At 47.7% G+C, this 22,510-nt stretch overlaps 1 protein-coding gene across 1 annotated transcript in view; it reads right to left on the bottom strand.

Annotated features, from left to right (window-relative positions):
- Positions 1-22,510, bottom strand: part of CENPI (centromere protein I) — a 114,391-nt gene that overhangs the window by 53,146 nt on the left and 38,735 nt on the right. Inside the window, exons 10-15 of the mRNA XM_082262855.1 lie at positions 22,279-22,422; positions 15,256-15,376; positions 9,917-10,005; positions 4,189-4,303; positions 2,861-2,925; positions 535-617 (exon numbers count right to left, since the gene is read on the bottom strand). Of these exons, the coding sequence (XP_082118981.1) occupies positions 535-617; positions 2,861-2,925; positions 4,189-4,303; positions 9,917-10,005; positions 15,256-15,376; positions 22,279-22,422 (617 nt within the window). The remainder of the gene's footprint in view (positions 1-534; positions 618-2,860; positions 2,926-4,188; positions 4,304-9,916; positions 10,006-15,255; positions 15,377-22,278; positions 22,423-22,510) is intronic.

Here is a 22,510-nt window from a genome sequence, read left to right as displayed (position 1 = left end):
TTTTTTCTAGTTGTCTTTTATACACATATCAAGTTGTCGTTAGGAGCCCCTTCTTACATTGATAGGACTAGTCTGTGTACCACATGAGAACCACTATAGCCAGTCTGAGGGAGCCAGAATTATTGTTGGTTGGTAGAGGATCAAATACTTCTTTTACTCATTGAACTGCAACTCAATTTAAACCGTTTGTATCACCTGTTTTTTTTTTCTGGATTTTTGGTGGATATTCTGTCTCTATCATTTAGAATACACCTATAATAAAAATGATAGACCCTTCATTTTTTTGTAAGTGGGAAAACTTAAAAAATCTGCAGGGGATCAAAGCAAAGCAGAGACTCAAATCCATCTCTTCCCCTAAAAAGCAGAACATATAGTACCCACACAGACGCAAACACTGGCTAGGCACAGTCTACATTAAAACACTAGTGCAGAAGCCATGATTGTTAAATCAGCACAATGTTTAATAAAGCAGCTCTGAAAGTATAATCGCACATTTATGTATGCAGAGAGCCTATTCTTTAGGTTATTTCTTACTTATTTTCAACGTTTTCTATGTAGACCGAATGCTTGATCATCCAGTTTTCCAGCATATCCTTCAGACTCTTAAGCACATCGATCTGTAATAAATACATAAAAACATTTAGGCTTCATAAACATTTTTTGGAAATATATCTGCTCATTTTGCATCTCCCCTACTCACATTTGATATTCACATTTACTACAATACAAATCACACTGGAGCAACCTTCATTAGTTAACTTATATCCATCTGTCAATTGATGTCTCCAACTTACAAGCTGATCTCAATGCACTGTTTCGTTGGGCAACTATGTGGCAAATGAGGTTTAATGTTGATAAATGTAAAGTTATGCACTTTGGGGCTAAGAATATGCATGCATCATACATACTAGGTGGAGTAGAACTGGGGGAATCTATGTCGGAGAAGGATCTGGGTGTTCTGGTAGATCATAAGCTTAATAATAGCATGCAATGCCAGGCTGCGGTTTCCAAAGCAGGCAAAGTCCTCTCTTGTATTAACAGAGGCATGGACTCCAGAGAGTGAGATATAATTTTGCCCCTGTACAGATCATTAGTAAGACCTCATCTGGAATATGCAGTTCAGTTCAGTTTTGGGCACCAGTTCTCAAAAAGGAAATCGGGGAACTGGAGAAAGTGCAGAGAAGGGCAACCAAACTGATAAGAGGCATGGAGGAGCTCAGCTATGAGAAAAGATTAGAGGAACTAGATTTATTCTCTCTTGAGAAGAGGAAATTAAGGGGGGGGGATATGATCAACATGTATAAATACATAAGGGGTCCATGTAGTGAACTTGGTGTTAAGTTGTTCACTTTAAGGTCAAAACAGAGGACAAAGGGGCACTCTTTACGTCTAGAGGAAAACAGATTTAGTCTCGAGGAAAACAGATTTAATCTCCAATTACGAAAAGGTTTCTTCACCGTAAGAGCTGTGAAAATGTGGAATAGACTCCCTCCAGAGGTGGTTCTGACTAGCTCACTAGATTGCTTTAAAAAAGGTCTGGATTCTTTCCTGGGTGTACATAATATACAGTAAGTGGGTACTACATTTTTTTTTTAGGTAAAGTTGATCCAGGGAATATCTGATTGCCTCTCAGGGGATCAGGAAGGAAATTTTTTCCCCTGCTGCAGCAAATTGGATCATGCTTTGCTGAGTTTTTTCACCTTCCTTTGGATCAACCAGGTGTATAGGATTGTATATATGAGATTGTATGGTTGGGTTTTTGTGACGGTGTTCACCGTCACTGGAATTTAAGGACAGATAGGTGATGGTTTGGATTGCTTCATATTTGTCAGCAATGTCTCCATGTAGAAATATGAAGATTTTATTCCCTGTACAGTATGAGGTCCCTGACCAGGAAGTACAACTCCTAAAATGGTCATTCCAGGAAGTTCAACGTGGAGACTGACTGTCTAACAATGTTGCTTTTGTCTGAGGTGGCTTTCCATTCACCTATTGTTGGGTGTGCTAATGAACTCACCTGTTGTCTGCTAAGGGATGTATTGACACTCAGAATAATGTGTATTGGGGGCTCGTTATGGAACCATTGTTCTGTGTCTGGCTGTTGTGTGCATTGATTGCCCCCTGGGGGCTTATGTCTCATTACACATAACAGTCCTTCTGGTCAAGCTATCAGACCAATCCCTGCTGACTAATTTTCAAGTCCTCATTTGCATGGCTAAGGAGGACCTGAAGGGGAACTACATGTACTTTCCAATTGACCAATAGGAGGGTGGTTGTTGGGGGCAGGATGTTCCAAATTCTGTATAAAAGTGTGTATTGTGTACTTCCAATAAAGGTCGTCCTGTTTGAACTTACATACAGCCTGCCTGGTGTTTGTTCTAATAGATTCCGAACGGCACATAGCTGTAGTTCGGATCCCGGAGCCTGGGATGAGCAAACCATCAGACGTTGCGATCTGCAAGCTGACTCACTGGTAGCAGAGGAGTGTCGGGAGAGCGCAAGCGAGCGAGCAAGGGTCTCGTCACCGTTTTCAATACTGTTTTTTTTTTTTTGGTTGAACCAGATGGACGTGTCTTTTTTCAACTTGACTAACTATGCAATGCCAGCGTTGTAGTGTGAACAGGGAAAACCGAGAACGGTGTTTTTTAAACCCTTGCAAAACGCATGCAGAAAAACTGACCCTCTGCACATGGTGTGAACGAGGCCTTAGAGTAATTTTAAACAACAAAAATGTTTCTTCAAAGCACACAAATGAATTAAATAGTGATTGGTAACTAGCGGGCAACCAGCATTAAAAGTTACACTACAATCTGCCCTCAACAGGCATATTTAATTAAAAAAAAATGTATAATAAACTTACTTTAAACCACAAAGATGATGGAATAAACATCTGTGTCAATGTTTCACACAAGAGACTTTCAATTTCTAAAAGAAAACCAGCAAGAGCGGGTTCAGCATCTTGGATGAATTTACAGAATATAAAATTATGCACATAAACAGATGACATTCCTTCAGCTTCTCACAACCTCTCACTACCTACTTAATAAATGTATTTAAACTGCAATTATACTGGTTTGGGGTTATATGCCATTTAATTGCATAAACCAACAAATACGTCTATTCCAGAACTCAGAGGGCTGGGGAAATTACAATTCTGAAAAAAAGAAGTCTTGGTATGTGCAGAATAGGAGTGGGAAGAATATAATGGGGACAGCATGAGCAGGCGAGAGGTGCAAGGATATGACAGCGGGCAGTATGTACAGGAAAGGAGTTCAGAGGGGATGCCAACAGGCAGTATGTACAGGAGAGAAGTGCAGAGGGGATGCCAGTGGGCAGTATGTACAGGAAAGGAGTGCAGAGGGGATGCCAACAGGCAGTATGTACAGGAGAGAAGTGCAGAGGGGATGCCAGTGAGCAGTATATACAGGACAGAAGTGCAGAGGGGATGCCAGTGGGCAGTATGTGCAGGAGAGGAGTGCAGAGGGGATGCCAGTGAGCAGTATATACAGGAGAGGAGTGCAGAGGGGATGCCAGTAAGTAGTATGTGCAGGAGAGGAGTGCAGAGGGGATGCCAACGGGCAGTATGCGCAGGAGGGAGTGTGGAGGGGATGCCAACGGGCAGTATGCGCAGGAGGGAGTGTGGAGGGGATGCCAACAGGCAGTATATGTCGGAGGGAGTGCTGAGGGGATGCCAACAGGCAGTATACGTAGGAGGGCGTGCAGATGGGATGTCAACAGGCAGTATGGGCAGGAGAGGAGTGAGGAAGGGATGCCAACAGACAGCAGTATGCACAGGAGGGACTGCAGAGGGGATGCCAACCGACAGCAGTATGCACAGGAGGGAGAGCAGAGGGGATGCCAACAGACAGCAGTATGCACAGAAGGCAGTGCGGAAGGGATGCCGACAGACCGCAGTATGCACAGGAGGGAGTGGCGAGGGGATGACAGTGAGCAGTATGTACAGGACAGGAGTGAAGAGGGGATGGCCAGTACATGCAGGAGAGAAGTGTGGAGGTGAAGACAGTGGACAGTATGTGCCGGCAGTATGTTCAGGAAAGGAGAGCATAGTAAATGGCAGCATGCTGAGCTGCTAAATCAATGCTGGAAGGGGGGGGGGGCAGGGTGATCTGAGCTGCCAAGTCACTGCTGGGAGGGGAAGCTGAGAAGAAGAGTCACTGCCCCATTTACCTGAAAAGGCGTGAAGAGGAATCTGGCTAATTAGACCCAATATCTGGGAGCGATGAGAGCCCTTCCAATGTGGAAGGCACTTAAAAAGGAATTCTTCAGTTCCAGAAAGTCCTTCCTGGGTAAGACACAAGGTTAGAACATAATTCAGATGCAAAATATGGTATGCTTTGTGACCTTTAAAAGTGCTAAAATTATTTCATCCAAAATAAACAACTGCAGTCATGAAACACATACAAATAGTGAAAGCTGAAGTGCATGGGATTTTTAGTTTACCAGTAAAATCCTTTTTTCCTTTTCTTGCAGTGCATCACAGAACACAGGGTATCTCCATCTCCATTACAGTACAAAAGGGTTATGCTGCAACATTCAGTTGATTGGACAATGAAAAAGAAAAAAAGACAGAACATCCCCTCCTAGGCATAACCCCTCCCCATAAGTAGCAAGCCATAAGCCATAAGGCAGAGAATCCCTGTGTCCTGTGATGTACTCCAAGAAAAGGATTGTACAGGTAAATCAAACATCCCATTTTCTTTATTGTACATCCCAGGACAAAAGGGCAACTTTGTATGCATTACAACAAGGATGTCCCAAACCACAGAATATGCAAGGAGGGCAACACGGCAACAAGCCAACCGGTAGCAAATTAAACCAGAACAGGTTAGAACCTCACTCTGCAGTCTGCAAAACTCATTAACCGAAAGGTAGCGTCCTCATCGGCTCTAATACCTACTTGGTCAAACCTTGCGAAAGTATGAACCGATGACCAGGTAACAGCTTTGCAAACTTGTGCTACTGCAGCCTGATGAGGAATACCCCGGAGGCATGGACACAGTCTCAAGTTACCTCCAGACTAGAGAAATGCCAGGATGTAGCCTACTACAGACTTGCAAGAGTGAAAGAAGACTTCCAAGTCCTAGAGTAGTTCTTTCTAGAAGTTGCTTTCTTAGCCTAGCAGGCCAAATCAGAGACTTACTTGTCCTTTAAGACAGCCAAGCTATTAAAGCAACTGACTGTAAAGAAGGATGGAAGATTGAACCTTACAAAAGGAGGTCAGGTTGATTTAGAAGTGTCCAAGGGTCATTCGTCAACATGTTCACAATGTTGGGAGTACCAAGTTCTCCTGGGCTAGGCCAATCAAAATCACAGAAATTCCTTCTACTCAAGGTAGAAGCTGTAATGGCGGGAAGGTGCAAATTATAGAGAACTGGTGCCAAGGTGTTGCCAAGTTCTGGACAAAAACTTGACATTAAACCTGGATCAGAAGATCCACATCTGGAATTCTGCACCGTCGGCAGAGCTCCTCAAACACCTCAGGGAGAAAAGCCCACTCCCTTGAAAACTGTTGACGGCCGAGAAAATCCACCTGCCAGTTTTCGAAGTCTGGAATGTAGACAGTTGACAGCATGGAAACATGGAGTTCCGCAACAAGACAGCATGAGATCTACTTCCTCCTGGGCCGCCCAACTTCAGATTCCTTCTTGATGATTTATGTACACCACTGCAATGGCGTTGTCTGACCGAACCCTCACAGAGAGACCCCCTTCAGCTGCACTGACCAATGCAGACGGGCAAGGCAAATAACCCTGAATTCTAAGATGTTGGTGGGCAATGACTTCTCCTGCGGTGACCAAGTTCCCTGGACTAAAAGATTTTCCCCGAACTCCACCCCAGTCCATCAGGCTGGCATTTATCCTCAGAACCATCTAAGATTGAGGGAGAAAGGATTTTTCCATCTGCAGCGACCGTGAGGAGATCCACCAGTCCAAAGGATCGCCTGGGGAGTCTTGCTGGGGTCTCCTGATGGGGAGTAACAGCACTCCTGTCCCATACTGCCAAGACATTCCATTGGAGAGGCCTATAATGAAACTGGGCAAAGAGCGCCGCCTCAAAAGGAGGCAACTACATTTCCTTGAACTCCCATGCAAAGTCGAATTAGGATTTGTCAGCATCTTGAGCACGTCCACCAAAGTCCAGTGCAAGGCATTTGTCTGGAAGGAGGATCACTCTCGTCTCGATGGTATCCAGGATTAGGCCCAGTTAGTCTAACTTCGGGGCTGGGGATATGGCAGAATTTTTAAATTCTGAACTCATCCTCCAAACCTCTCCGTGTATGTTCACTAAGAGGCTGAATTGCTGTTGTAAAATCTGGTGCAGCTCTGCATAGAAACCAACCAGCTTCCAGGTTTTTTATATCAAAGCTTAACTGAACAAAAAAGCGGACCTTCCGTAATTTTCTCATCTTTCCATCTATTAAATTTTCTGCCCTTGTTTTAACTTTGGACAGTAAAAAAACTGGATTTTTGACTTACCGTAAAATCCATTTCTCTGGTGTTCCTTGACAGACACAGCTCCTGATCTTCATAACAATTGGGTTATACTGCCCCGTACAGGAGTGGGAAACTAAGCAGAAAAAAAGTCTGGCTATGCCTATGGTCAGTCCCAAAGGGTATACTCCCTCTCTCTGCTATAGGTACTCAGTTTTGTTACAAGCAGTGTCAGAATAATCACAACTCCACAGAGGGGTGGGTGCTGTGTCAGTCAATGAACACCAGAGAAATGGATTTACGTTAAGTCAAAAATCCTATTTTCTCTTTCGTTCATTGACGGACACAGCTTCTGATCTTCTTAACTATTGGGATGTCCCAAAGCAGTGTTAAAACGTGAGGGATGGGAACAGCGAAAAGAAACTCCCAAAGCCAACCAGGTAAACAGGAGCTCAACCAAAACAACTCGAGCTCACCTGAAAAAAACAATACACCCTCAAAGAGGATCAGGTTCTCTGAACAGCAACCTGTAAAACCTTGCGGCCAAAGGTTGCATCCGCAGATGCCGACACATCAACTTTATATAACTTTGTGAAAGTGTGCACCGACAACCAGATGGCCGCCTTGCAAACCTGCGTCACTGAGCGCACGAGTAGAGTGTGTCTTGACAGGGGAAGGAGGAACCTGACTCGATACACCCGATCCACATACAAGGCATGCAAAGCAATTTCCTTCGGAAGTGTTGGCCTGGGACACAGGGAAGGAAACACAATGTCTTCATTTAAACGAAAATCAGAGACAACCTTTGGAAGAAATGACGGACAGGGGTGAAGAACCACCTTATGTCTGTGAACCACCAAGCAAGGTGAACATCAGGATAACACTGCCAATTCCGACACCCTGTGCGCAGAGGTGATAGCCACCAAAAAGGCCACCTTCTGGGACAGCGTAAGCAGGGGAATTTCCTGAAGATTCTTAAAAGGAGGCTTCTGGAGGACTGAGAGCACCAAATTGAGGTCCCAAGGCGGTAAACCGAGACCACACTGGAGGAGCCAAGTGCCGAAGTCCCTGAAGAAAAGTACACACCAGGGAGTGTGTTGCTAAGGGCCGTTGAAAGAACACCGCAAAGGCCGACACCTGGCCCTTTTGAGTACTCAAGGCCAGCTTTTGCTCAACCCCCCCTTGAAGGAAGGTCAAGACCCGAGCCACCGAAAAAGAACGAGGATGAACCCAAAGAGACTCATACCACGCAACGGACGTCTTCCACGTACAATGGTAGATCTTTCTAGAAGTAGATTTCCTAGCTTTTAACAGCGTTGGAATCACGGACTCAGACAAACCTCTATCCATCAGCACCTGGCATTCCACAGCCAAGCCGTCAAAGCCAGTGACTGTAAATCAGGATGGAAGATTGGTCCTTGGGACAACAGATCCTCACTATGAGGATGTTTCCAAGGAACGTCGGTGACCAGCCGCACCAGGATGGCATACCAAGCCCGACGAGGCCAGTCTGGGGCCACTAAGATGACCGGAATCCTTTCTGCCTCCATGCTGCATAGAAATCTTGGCAGCAGCTTGACGAGGAGGGAAGGCATAACTCAGACGATACTGACCCCACGGGGCACCAAGCATGTTTGTGGCGTCCACCAGAGGATCCTGTGACCGAACCACAAACCTCTGCACCTTTCTGTTAAGCTGGGACGCCATCAGATCCACCTCAGGGATACCCCACCAGAGACCCAACTGATGAAACACCTCCAGATGAAGGGACCACTACCCTTGGTCCAACGCTTGCCAACTGAGATAATCTGCCTGCCAGTTTACCAACCCAAGAACGTGTACGGCAGAGAGGGCTGGAACAATACAAGGGGAAGAAAGCTTTGCGCAGCCGAAGCGCCAAAGAACAAAGGGAATCTTTTGTTCCCTAGCTCAGCCAGAAACAGCGGATTGTCTCATTTGGCCAGAATCTCCCTTGCAGGGACCTCATATGGAACTGTGTAAATGGAACAACCTCAAAAGGTAGACACCATCAGGCCCAGCACCCGCATTCAAGTCCGGAGGGATGACCATCTGCTGGACAGCAGGAGACGAATTGCAGCCTGCAGTTTCTGGAGTTTGTCCAAAGGAGCACTCTGGCTAAGGCCAAGTCCAGAGTCAGACCCAGATAGTCCAGCTTTGTGGACTAAATCAGAGCAGACTTCTGAAAATTCAGAATCCAGCCAAACTCCCTTTAAAGTCGTATGGCGATTTCCAGGTTTTCCACCAGAGCAGTAGGAGACTCCGCTCGCAAAAGAAGGTCATCCAAGTAGCCTAGTACCCCCATGTGGGAACAAAGCTAGCACCATGGCTAACACTTTTGCGAAGACCCAAAGGAGTAGAGGGGAGACCAAAGGGTAACGCCACAAACTGATATTGCTCCTCTCCCATGGCAACGCAGAGGAAGCGCTGGGGACCAACACATATTGGAATGTGAAGATAAGCGTCCTTGATGTCGATGGAGGCAAGAAAATCCCAGATGCAGGGAAGTCACCACTGTGCGAATGGACTCCATTCTGAACTTCTGCACCCGCACAAAGCAGTTCAGTGCCTTGAGGTCCAGAATTGGACGCACCTTTCCTTCCTGACTGATTTGAGTAAAACCCCTAAAACTTTCGCTTTGGAATATTATTTGGAACGCAAACCGTGGACATTGAGTTCCAAACCGGCGTTGTTTGCTTACTTACAAGACTGTTGCATGTGAGTGGAATACTTGTTATTTTAAACACATTTTAAATAAAATGGAACTACACTATGGATGCTCTCTGATCTTCTTTGCATAAAACCTACGCGATACATCTACCGCTTGGCTGGAAAGCACAAAGAAACAGGGAACTGCTCATTACAGACATCCAGAGGATTTCTATATACCCAACAGGCAATTAACCCATTGGGAGTCGGTGAGTGTGGTCTCATAAAAAATGTTATATTGCAGCCGCTTAGTATTCCTTCAAGTAGAACTAAAGACGAACATTTTATTCTCCATTTTGGATAGACTAGTAAGAGAGCATTATAACCCCTAAGAGGTTTTGTTTTTTTACACCTGTGCCCCAATGGGGAGACTTCCCCTACTTCCTGTCCCATAGCCAAAACAGGAAGCGAGAGGAAATCCCTCCAACGTAATGGAATTCCTGGTTGTCACCAGCATCACAAGAACTAGTGTCCCCATTGGAAAATTTCCCCTCTATTGCGGTTCTGTTCTGCTCCATAGATAAGAGTAGGAATGCGTGTTGTCACTCTAGGGACAAACGTGTTACTTGCATTATCACCGGGTGAAAAGAAAAAACTAAAACCATAAAAAATAAAAAAACGAATGCAGCCATCTTGCCTAAGAACTGGTAAGCTGCAGTTTATTACATTTTTCTTTTTTTTAAGTTTAGATACAATTTACTAATATTGAATATGCAAGGAAAGAAAACACTGCATACCTGTAGGAACTCTTGAGCAGTCACAACAGTATCCAGAAAGGAAGCTACGTCTTCTTTAGACTGTGCTTTTCCAGTGTACCAGGCACATTCTGGATTAGGAAAAACAAATCCTTTTAAATTACAAACACAAAACATCATTCAGCAAGGCTCGACAAATCCCAGGCGCCATCCCCTCCAACTCTGCTCACCCCAACCTCTTCACCACCGCAATTCTGTTCACCATCCCCCCTCCTCCATTCCCCCAACTCTGCTCACCACCATCCTTCTCTATCCCCTCCAACTCTGCTCACCCCCACCCCTTCACCACCCCAACTCTGCTCACCCCCTTTCACCACCCCAAATCTGCTCACCCCCTCTCCTTCTCCACCCCTCAACTCTGATCACCACCATCCTTCTCCATCCCCTCCAATTCTGCTCACCCCCACCGCTTCACCACCCCAACTCTGCTCACCCCTTCACCATCCCAACTCTGCTCACCCCTTTCACCACCCAAAATCTGCTAACCCCCTCTCCTTCTCCACCCCTCAACTCTGCTCACCACCAGCCTTCTCTATCCCCTCCAACTCGGTTCACCCCCACCCCTTCACCACCCCAACTCTGCTCACCCCTTTCACCACCCCAACTCTGCTCAACCCCTCTCCTTCTCCACCCCTCCAACTCTGCTAATCCCAACCTCTTTACCACCGCAATTCTGTTCACCATCCCCCCTCCTCCATTCCCCCAACTCTGCTCACCACCATCCTTCTCTATCCCCTCCAACTCTGCTCACCCCCACCCCTTCACCACCCCAACTCTGCTCACCCCTTTCACCACCCAAAATCTGCTAACCCCCTCTCCTTCTCCACCCCTCAACTCTGCTCACCACCATCCTTCTCTATCCCCTCCAACTCTGCTCACCCCCACCCCTTCACCACCCCAACTCTGCTCACCCCTTTCACCACCTCAACTCTGCTCACCCCCTCTCCTTCTCCACCCCTCAACTCTGCTCACCACCATCCTCCTCCATCCCCTCCAACTCTGCTCAACCCCACCCCTTCACCATCCCAACTCTGCTCACCCCTTTCACCACCCAAAATCTGCTCACCCCTCATCTTCTCCACCCCTCAACTCTGCTCACCACCATCCTTCTCCATTCCCCCAACTCTGCTCACCACCATCCTTCTCCATTCCCCCAACTCTGCTCACCACCATCCTTCTCCATTCCCCCAACTCTGCTCACCACCATCCTTCTCAATTCCCCCAACTCTGCTCACCACCATCTTTCTCCATCCCCTCCAACTCTGCTCAACCCCACCCCTTCACCACTCCAACTCTGCTCACCCCTTTCACCACCCAAAATCTGCTAACCCCCTCTCCTTCTCCACCCCTCAACTCTGCTCACCACCAGCCTTCTCTATCCCCTCCAACTCGGTTCACCCCCACCCCTTCACCACCCCAACTCTGCTCACCCCTTTCACCACCCCAACTCTGCTCAACCCCTCTCCTTCTCCACCCCTCCAACTCTGCTAATCCCAACCTCTTTACCACCGCAATTCTGTTCACCATCCCCCCTCCTCCATTCCCCCAACTCTGCTCACCACCATCCTTCTCTATCCCCTCCAACTCTGCTCACCCCCACCCCTTCACCACCCCAACTCTGCTCACCCCTTTCACCACCCCAACTCTGCTCAACCCCTCTCCTTCTCCACCCCTCAACTCTGCTCACCACCATCCTTCTCCATCCCCTCCAACTCTGCTCACCCCCACCCCTTCACCACCCCAACTCTGCTCACCCCTTTCACCACCCAAAATCTGCTAACCCCCTCTCCTTCTCCACCCCTCAACTCTGCTCACCACCAGCCTTCTCTATCCCCTCCAACTCGGTTCACCCCCACCCCTTCACCACCCCAACTCTGCTCACCCCTTTCACCACCCCAACTCTGCTCAACCCCTCTCCTTCTCCACCCCTCCAACTCTGCTAATCCCAACCTCTTTACCACCGCAATTCTGTTCACCATCCCCCCTCCTCCATTCCCCCAACTCTGCTCACCACCATCCTTCTCTATCCCCTCCAACTCTGCTCACCCCCACCCCTTCACCACCCCAACTCTGCTCACCCCTTTCACCACCCAAAATCTGCTAACCCCCTCTCCTTCTCCACCCCTCAACTCTGCTCACCACCATCCTTCTCTATCCCCTCCAACTCTGCTCACCCCCACCCCTTCACCACCCCAACTCTGCTCACCCCTTTCACCACCTCAACTCTGCTCACCCCCTCTCCTTCTCCACCCCTCAACTCTGCTCACCACCATCCTCCTCCATCCCCTCCAACTCTGCTCAACCCCACCCCTTCACCATCCCAACTCTGCTCACCCCTTTCACCACCCAAAATCTGCTAACCCCCTCTCCTTCTCCACCCCTCAACTCTGCTCACCACCAGCCTTCTCTATCCCCTCCAACTCGGTTCACCCCCACCCCTTCACCACCCCAACTCTGCTCACCCCTTTCACCACCCCAACTCTGCTCAACCCCTCTCCTTCTCCACCCCTCCAACTCTGCTAATCCCAACCTCTTTACCACCGCAATTCTGTTCACCATCCCCCCTCCTCCATTCCCCCAACTCTGCTCACCACCATCCTTCTCTATCCCCTCCAACTCTGCTCACCCCCACCCCTTCACCACCCCAACTCTGCTCACCCCTTTCACCACCCAAAATCTGCTAACCCCCTCTCCTTCTCCACCCCTCAACTCTGCTCACCACCATCCTTCTCTATCCCCTCCAACTCTGCTCACCCCCACCCCTTCACCACCCCAACTCTGCTCACCCCTTTCACCACCTCAACTCTGCTCACCCCCTCTCCTTCTCCACCCCTCAACTCTGCTCACCACCATCCTCCTCCATCCCCTCCAACTCTGCTCAACCCCACCCCTTCACCATCCCAACTCTGCTCACCCCTTTCACCACCCAAAATCTGCTCACCCCTCATCTTCTCCACCCCTCAACTCTGCTCACCACCATCCTTCTCCATTCCCCCAACTCTGCTCACCACCATCCTTCTCCATTCCCCCAACTCTGCTCACCACCATCCTTCTCCATTCCCCCAACTCTGCTCACCACCATCCTTCTCCATTCCCCCAACTCTGCTCACCACCATCTTTCTCCATCCCCTCCAACTCTGCTCAACCCCACCCCTTCACCACTCCAACTCTGCTCACCCCTTTCACCACCCAAAATCTGCTAACCCCCTCTCCTTCTCCACCCCTCAACTCTGCTCACCACCAGCCTTCTCTATCCCCTCCAACTCGGTTCACCCCCACCCCTTCACCACCCCAACTCTGCTCACCCCTTTCACCACCCCAACTCTGCTCAACCCCTCTCCTTCTCCACCCCTCCAACTCTGCTAATCCCAACCTCTTTACCACCGCAATTCTGTTCACCATCCCCCCTCCTCCATTCCCCCAACTCTGCTCACCACCATCCTTCTCTATCCCCTCCAACTCTGCTCACCCCCACCCCTTCACCACCCCAACTCTGCTCACCCCTTTCACCACCCAAAATCTGCTAACACCCTCTCCTTCTCCACCCCTCAACTCTGCTCACCACCATCCTTCTCTATCCCCTCCAACTCTGCTCACCCCCACCCCTTCACCACCCCAACTCTGCTCACCCCTTTCACCACGTCAACTCTGCTCACCCCCTCTCCTTCTCCACCCCTCAACTCTGCTCACCACCATCCTCCTCCATCCCCTCCAACTCTGCTCAACCCCACCCCTTCACCATCCCAACTCTGCTCACCCCTTTCACCACCCAAAATCTGCTCACCCCTCATCTTCTCCACCCCTCAACTCTGCTCACCACCATCCTTCTCCATTCCCCCAACTCTGCTCACCACCATCCTTCTCCATTCCCCCAACTCTGCTCACCACCATCCTTCTCCATTCCCCCAACTCTGCTCACCACCATCCTTCTCAATTCCCCCAACTCTGCTCACCACCATCTTTCTCCATCCCCTCCAACTCTGCTCAACCCCACCCCTTCACCACTCCAACTCTGCTCAACCCTTTCACCACCCCAAATCTGCTCACCTTCTCTCCTTCTCCACCCCTGAACTCTGCTCACCGCCATCCTTCTCCATTCTGCCCAACTCTGCTCACCCCCCAAACTTTTAACACCCCCCCCCCCAAACTCTGCTCACCCCACCCTTCCTTCTCCAGCCCTCTCCAACTATGATCACCTCCTCCTCCACCCCCCGACTCTGCTCACCCCTTCCCTCCTCTATCCCCCCAACCCTGCTCACCTCCCCACCCCTTCAGCACCCCAACTCTGCTCACCACCATCCTTCTTTATACCCCCCCATCCCAACTCTGCTCATCACCCCTCCTTCTCTATCCCCCCAACTCTGCTCACCCCCCATTCATCCCTCCAACTGTTCTTACCCCCCCCTCTCCAACCCCCTAACTCTGCTCACCCACTCTTCTCCACTCCCCCTTTCCCATCCCCTCTGACTCCGCTCGCCTTTCCCAACTCTGCTCAGCCCCCCCCCCCCTTTCTCCACCCCCCTCCACTCTGTTTACCCACCCTTGTCCAACCCCCCCCCCCCCAACTCTGCTCACCTCACTCTTCCATCTACCCCCCTCCTCCATCCACCCCCAACTCTCCTCACTCCTGCTTTTCTCCACCCTACCCCCCCCCCCTTCATCACCTTAACTCTGCTAACCCCCCCCCCCCCCTCCTTCTCCAGAACCTGCTGATGCTGACAGAAATCTTTTAAGCTGATAACTTCCTGTTATTTGCCTGTGTAGCACTCTAAATTACGCTCAACTACAGAACACCCCCTCCACCCACTGATTTTGTTATACTTGACCATATCAGTGCCTGACCTCACAAATGCATATTCTGGAAGAATGGTGAAACATTCCCATAGACACACTCCTAAACCTTGTGGACGGCCTTCCCAGAAGAGTTGAAGCTGTTATAGCTGCAAAGGGTGGGCCAACTCAATATTGATAAATAGAAATATTCATATTATTTGGCACACCCATCAGGTATATTTTTTTCTTCATGTCTTGAAGCCATGATGGTGAGGGATTGATCTAATTTTAAGGACTTTAATATGGACTTTCAGGTTTAATATCATCATTACTGTTTTGTGAGCGTTGCAACGTGATTTATTTATTTCAACTCAATATTGAAACCTACGGACTAAGACTGGGATGCCATTAAAGTTCATGTGCATGTAAAGGCAGGCGTCCCAATACTTTTGGTAATATAGTGTGTGTGAACCTAGCCTAATGGGAATAGAAAGCCGACACCATTAGCAACCTATCAAGAATATAAATACCATTAACGTCCATTATACCTTCATGCAAAGTAAATGCCAGCCAGTAGTTGAGTCGCAGCAATGCATCATCATCTGTAAGGCAGTTGATGTAACTCAGCAGCAATGGCCGATTCAGTACACATCCCATCTGGGCAGGGAGCTGGAAAACACGGGAAAGAACATGGTTAGAACATACAAATGAGCTAAGTTCCACAATGCTGAAAAGGACACATAAAGGGGTATTTATCCCAAAGGGGTTAATAGGAAATCCACAGTTGGATCACACGGGGACAAAACGGGACTGTATGATACCCAATGTATAAAATGAGTCTGGGGTTTCCTGTCCACATACCTCTACTGCATCTTGTACAATCGCTTTTACAACCATTGTTTTTATTATGCACTTAATTGATGATTGTCTATTTTAGGGCCTTTTTGGCTTTTATACGAATAAAGTTTACATAATTTTTATTTTACGGTTAATCGTTTTTTTTTTCCTTTTATTGTTTTATTCTTTATACATTGGGTATCATATGGCTAGAAAATACAGAAGACTTGAATTTACATTTAAAAATCAAGATTTCGGCCTCAGCCCTTTCAAACCCTATTTACAGTTTCTCTTCTCACAAATTAAATTTATAAAAATGTACTTAAATTACAAAAATAAAAATTGAATATTTTGCAACATATTGGTCTTTGGATGTGATAATTGCATTCGTTTTTTTTTTTTCCTCCGCTTTATTTTTACCTGGTGATCCTACCAGGAATACACTTCTTGTCTTAAGCTGGACATACATTATACAATTTTCTTATTTAAAGAGGAAGTAAACCCTCCTCTGACACTTGTACCTATAGGTAAGCCTATGATAAGACTTACCTATAGGTAGTGTAAATATCTCCTAAACATGTACCGTTTAGGAGATATTTACCTTCGATGCATCCAGTGAGGTCACTGGCGCATGCGCTCTGAAGGAACGGCCGATCGTGCCATTCCTTCAGAGCCCCGTGCCGTGACTGTCGGCTCCCGCGCGCGCGTCACCGCGGCTCCGGCCAATCAGATGGCCGGATGCCGCGATCCCGGAAGACGGGCGACTGAACATGAACATGACTCGCCCGTCATACAGGTGAGTGAGCGGCACGGCGGGGGCTCGTTCTAAGGTAAGTATTTCATAATGAGCTAGTATGCGATGCATACTAGCTCATTATGCGTTTGTCTTGCAGGGTGTGAAAAAAAAAAAAAGAGTTTACAACCTCTTTAATTTAATTTTAGATTTACCTTCAACTGTGTAGTGAAAGGGCCTGCCTGATTACATACAAGGTGAAAGTGTTTAGTTTTGACCTCATAGTATATGGTTTTGGTAAATCTAAAGGAAAATTGTACATAAAAAAAAAAAAAAGTAGAGTGACAACTTCTCGCTGTACCTATAGAACTAATCATGATCCTCATTACCAGGCTGCTCTCCTGGGCACTACAAACTAGTGATCGTCCGATCTCAGTTTTTCGGTGCCGATACCGACATTTTGGCCATTGAATATCGGTATCGGCCGATATGCGCCAATATTTTTGTACATTTAAAACTTTTTTTTTTTTTTTTGACAGGTATTCTTGTGGAGGGATCTGGGGGTCTAAAAGACCCCAAACCCCTCCTCTGCATTTAAAAGCATTCAAAACGCCAAGTTTGGCTGTTCTGAATGCTGTCATTTTTTTTAATCTGGCGCCAGACAGTACCCAGAAGTGATGTCACTCATGAAATCACTTATGGGTTTTTGCATGGAGGACCCGATCAGAGCCGAATGCGGCATTGATCGGGTCTTCAGCAGCCATGCAGGGGAGAGGGGGGGGGGGGGCATCCCATTCCGCTCCTTGTAATGACAGCCGAGCGGCTTCTCAGCTGCATCGGTTGTCATTATAAGACAGCCGACCGTCGGCTATGGACGCCGGTATCGGGGGGATGCCTCTAGCTGGGCATCACTCCGGTACAAGCACTTTCCGAAATATCGGTAATATTGGTAACCTTCGGGGCCGATTCCGATATATATCGGGATAGGTGCGGATCGGCTTTGCTGATAATGGGTCGATCCCTACTACAAACTCATCGGCCTCTCTTTTATATGGGTGGAAAGTTACAGTCCCTTGAAATGTTCCACATTTTGTCATCCAAAATCGTGAATGTAGTTTATTGGGATTTTATGTGATAGACCAACACAAAGTGGCACATAATTGTGAAGTGGAAGGAAAACGATAAATGGTTTTCAACATTTTTTACAAATAAATGTGAAAAGTGTGGCGTGCATTTGTATTCACCCCCCTTTACTCTGATACCCCTAACTAAAATCTAGAGGAGCCAATTTATTTCAGAAGTCACCTAATTAGTAAATAGAGTCCACCTGTGTGAATTTTTATTTTTTTAAATTTCTTTTTATTGAAAAATTGAGATGTATTAGGTACAAAACATAGCCTCTGGGAATTCCCCATCTAATACATAAAACGCAGAACTACTAATAACACCTCCTATTATAGAACCCACCAAAAAAAGGGGGAAAGAAGCAACACACCTTCCATACACCTTGCTCTGTCATTCTCTTATAAAATCACTTCAAGGGTTGATGAATTTAAAGGAGATTCCTGTTCCCCCTCAACCATCAGGATATTGTATCGGAAGAATATTAAAGAGGTTGTAAACCCCCCCCCCCCAAAAAAATTATTAAAAAAAAAAAAAAAACCTGTAAGACAAAGGCATAATGAGCTAGTATGCATCACATAATAGCTCATTATGTAATACTTACCTTAGATTGAAGCCCCACAGTGGCGCCTGCACATCAGTGTCACCGCTGACATTTTCCCCGGAGTTACTTCCGGGTTCGCGTGCTCCGGCGCTGCGATTGGCCAGAGCCGCGATGACGTCACTCCCGCGCATGCGCACGGGAGCTGCCGTTCACGGCACAGGGCTTAGAAGGAACGGCAAGGGTGGCCGTTCCTTCAGAGCGCATGCGCCAGTGATGTCACCGGCTGCATGTAATGTAAATATCTCCTAAACTGTACACGTTTGGAAGATATTTACACTACCTATAGGTAAGCCTTATTATTGGCTTACCTACAGGTAAATGTTTTTAGAGGAAGTTTACTTCCCCATTAACTCATGTTTAGAATCCTACCTGAACAAATGTAATGCGAGTCCCTGCAGAGGAATACATTTGCTCATATCATAAATAAACCTTATTGGGGAGAAGAATTAAGTCTGGACTCCTGATCATCTGTTGTATACTCCGAATCTGTCCACAAGTGCCAGACCTTCTCAAATTTCCTAGGGCAACCCTGGGACCAATAAGTAGCTTTGCATAGGGGTGCAACCTTATTAATAAACACTTCCTGAAGGGCAGATTAGGGGCTGTGTCTGATATCAACTTGAGCACTATCGCCTTCCTGGCATAAAATATTAAGAGACCCAATAGAGTACGCATCGCCCTACTAACAGCCAGAGAGTCAACTAACCCCAGGAGGCAAACACCAACTTTTATAGGAACCTGTATAGTAGTTAGGGTAGATATAAACTGGGTCACTTCCCGCTAGTAGCTACTAATCTGAGGACACTCCCAAAAGAGATGGGCAAATCCAACAGGGTCACTAGAGCATCTCCAAAAGCAAGAAGACACTCGTGTGAAATTTAATCTCAGTATAAATACAGCTGTTCTGTGAAGCCCTCAGAGGTTTGTTGAAGACAACATAATGAAGGCAAAGGAACACACCAGACAAGTCAGGGATAAAGTTGTGGAGAAGCTTAAAGCAGGGTTAGGTTATAAAAAAATATCCCAAGCTTTGAACATCTCACAGAGCGCTGTACAATCCATCATGGGAAAATGGGAAGAGTATGACACAACTGCAACCCTACCAAGACATGGCCGTCCACCTAAACTGACCGGCCGGGCAAGGAGAGCATTCATTAGAGAAGCAGCCAAGAGGCTCATGGGAACTCTGGAGGAGCTGCAGAGATCCACAGCTCAGGTGGGAGAATCTGTCCACAGGACAACTATTAGTCGTGCGCTCCACAAATCTGCCCTTTATGGAAGAGTGGCAAGAAGAAAGTCATTATTGAAGGAAAGCCACAAGAAGTCCAATTTGCAGTTTGTGAGAAGCCCTGTGGGGGACAAAGCAAACATGTGGAAGAAGGTGCTCTGGTCACGAGGCCAAAATGTAACTTTTTGGCCTAAAAGCAAAACGCTATGTGTGGCAGAAAACTAACACTGCACATCACCCTGAACACACCATCCCCACCGTGAAACATGGTGGTGGCAGCATCATGTTGTGGGGATGCTTTTCTTCAGCAGGGAAAGGGAAGCTGGTCAGAGATAATGGAGCCAAATACAGGGCAATCCTAGAAGAAAACCTGTTAAGAGTCTGCAAAAGACTTGAGACTTATCACCTTCCAGCAGGATAACCACCATAAATATACAGCCAGAGCTACAATAGAGTGGTTTACATCAAAGCATTTTCTTGGATTTTTGGTTTTGTGATTGTAAAGGGTATTTTTTATTTTTTTAAATGGGTATATTTTGCATATGCACATAGCAGCCTCGATCATCCTCTTCGAGGGTCCCCCGCCAGCACACTGCCGTTCTGCCTGTGTATGATCTAATCAGCCATACTGTAGGACGTCAAATGACATCCTGGACTTTGAGTGGAGATATCTGAATGATGGGTGCAGCTGCAGGCATCATTCAGATATCTGCTTTTTCTGCAGGCGATTCCCTGCAAAGTAAAAGCCCTCATAGGGGCTGTTTAGCAGCTTGATTGCTTGTACAGGGGGCAGTAGGGGACGTTGCCCCCCTCCCGCTGCTTCCCCCGGCTCGCCCGTTCGATTGATGAGCCGGAGAATGAATCGGCTGGCAGCAGACGTTTACCACAGAGCTGGCTGTGAACCTGATGGTTTGCGGCCATCTCTGTGGCCAATTTCTGTTCAACCCCCCGTTAAAGGAAGGTTAATATCCGATCCACTGAGAAGGAGCGAGGATGAACCCCAAGAGACTCACATCACGCAATGTACATCTTCCACGTATGATGGTAGATCTTCCTAGAAGTAGATTTCCTAGCTTTCAACAGCGTAGTAATCACCGACAAACCTCCATCCTTCAGCACCTGGCGTTTTAACAGCCAAGCGGCAAAGCCAGTGACTGTAAAGCAGGATGGAAGATTGGTCCTTGGGACAGCCGAACCTCCTTGAGAGGAAGCTCCCAAGGAGAATCGGCAATCAGCCGTACCCGATCGGCGAGGTCAGTCTGGACGGATTCCCTTCTGCTTTGATCCTGCACAGGAGTCATGGCAGAAGTTTTAGAGGACTGGAACGAATCGGTCAGCCCACCTTAAAATGCCGGCTACTTACTGAGCCACCAGGACACTACTTGTGCCCCCTTGGTGATTGACATAGACCACGGCCATTGCATTGTCCAAATTAATTTGTACCGGACACCCCTGAAGACGAATTGTCCAATTAGCCAGACAAAGGCTGATCGCTCAGAGTTCCAGAACATTAATCGGCAGTCTGGACTCTGCCAGAGTCCAGACCCCCTGAGCACATCTGTGCGGAGGACGCCTCCCCACCCAGACAGGCTGGCATCCGTGGCGACAACTGTCCAGTACAGGGTGAGAAAGGATTTTTGCTGTTGAAGTGCCAGAGAACGAAGATATCACAGAGACCATGGATCCTTGTCCCATTTCACCAGAATCTCTTTAGAAGAGATCTTGTGTGGAACTGTACAAACAGACCGCCTTGAGGGGTGGACACCATCAGGCCCAGCACCCGCACGCAAGCCCGGAGGGATGACCGTCTGCTGAACAACTGAAGCTGAAATGTTTCCTGCCATGTCTGGAGTTTGTCCAGAGTCAGACCCAGATAGTCCAGTTTTTATGGACAGAACCAAAGCAGACTCCTGAAGGTTCAGAATCCAACTGACCTCCCTCAGAGTTTGCAGAGCAATCTCTGGTTGTCCATCAGAGCAGTTGGAGACTCTGCTCGCAGAAGATCGTCCAGGTACCCCAGTACCGCGATCCCCAGCGGACTTAAACAATGCAAGCAGCGGGGCCAACACTTTTGTGAAGAGCCGAGGCGAGACCAAAGTTCCACACCACTAACCCATAATGCTCCTCGCACACGGCAAAACAGGAAGCGTTGGCGACCGGCATATATTAGAAAGTGCAGATAGGCTTCCTTGATGTCGATAGTGAGAAGAAATCCCCCTGACGTAGGGACGCCACTACCGTGTGAATGGACTCCACACAAAACTTCTGTACTCGAACCAGCAGTTTAGCGCCTTGAGACCCACAGTGACCACTGAAAGGGGCTAGGGGGGAAGGAGGGGAACCCGGGGGACCCACCGTCCCGGGTAGTGGGCTCACGTCCACCCCAAAACCCTCCAGGAGTAGAGGAGGGACAGCTACTTACCATACCAGGAACAGGGTGAGCCCCGATAGGACAGATCACCGCTCCATCGTAACGTGGGTGTTATCGGCCAGGAGGAAATGCTGCGAATCAGGCCGAAGCCAGTTCGTATGCGCCCTCGCAAGACATTTAACTTGCAGGCCAGCCCCCATCCAGTGGGGCTATGTCATGGCCGACCTAGCGCGAAGCTGCGGTCTGCAGGCTCTCACTGGTTGGACTGGGGGGACCCTAAGGATCTAGATTATCCAGTCTGTCGCCCAGTCCGACACTTAATTGTAGATCACCCAGGAGCAAAATAAACAAGAGAGGAAAAAATTCCATGTAAAAAGAAAAAATTGCCAGGACCAGAGATGCCAGCAAAGAACTAGATCCTTACTCCTGACTAGGCAGAAAAAAAACCTATAGATAAGAGTGCCTATAGCTAAGAGTGGGTGTATACTCCCTGGGACTGCCCATAGGCATAGTCGAGCTTTTTCCTGCCTAGTGTCCTACTCCTGTGGGGGGAGTATAACCCAATGGTTAAGAAGAATCAGGAGCTGTGTCCATCAATGAATTAAAGAAAAAAAAAATATACCAAGCCTGTATAAAACAAAATACCAAACAAACAAAGTGCCCTATAACTCCTTACTTTTTGATCCAGGACAGTTTCCAGCAGCTCAGCAAATGTCTTCACTTCTTCCAAAGGCAAAGATGAATAAGCTTCAACATCTTTATTAGAATCATTCTGAACGCTGCTACTGCACAGGGGCACATCAAAGTTGCTATTCCACTTCTGTAAGAAAAAATAAATCCCAACAATTATAATGAGTATAGCATAATTGGATACCCAGTCACTATAGAACAGGTGAACTTTTTATTTT

This window comes from Pelophylax lessonae, assembly GCF_965119305.1.
Source record: "Pelophylax lessonae genome assembly, chromosome: 7".
In the NCBI taxonomy this organism is placed as follows: Eukaryota; Metazoa; Chordata; class Amphibia; order Anura; family Ranidae; genus Pelophylax; species Pelophylax lessonae.
Note: the sequence above shows the minus strand (reverse complement) of the source record. Positions and strands in the feature narration are given on the sequence as shown.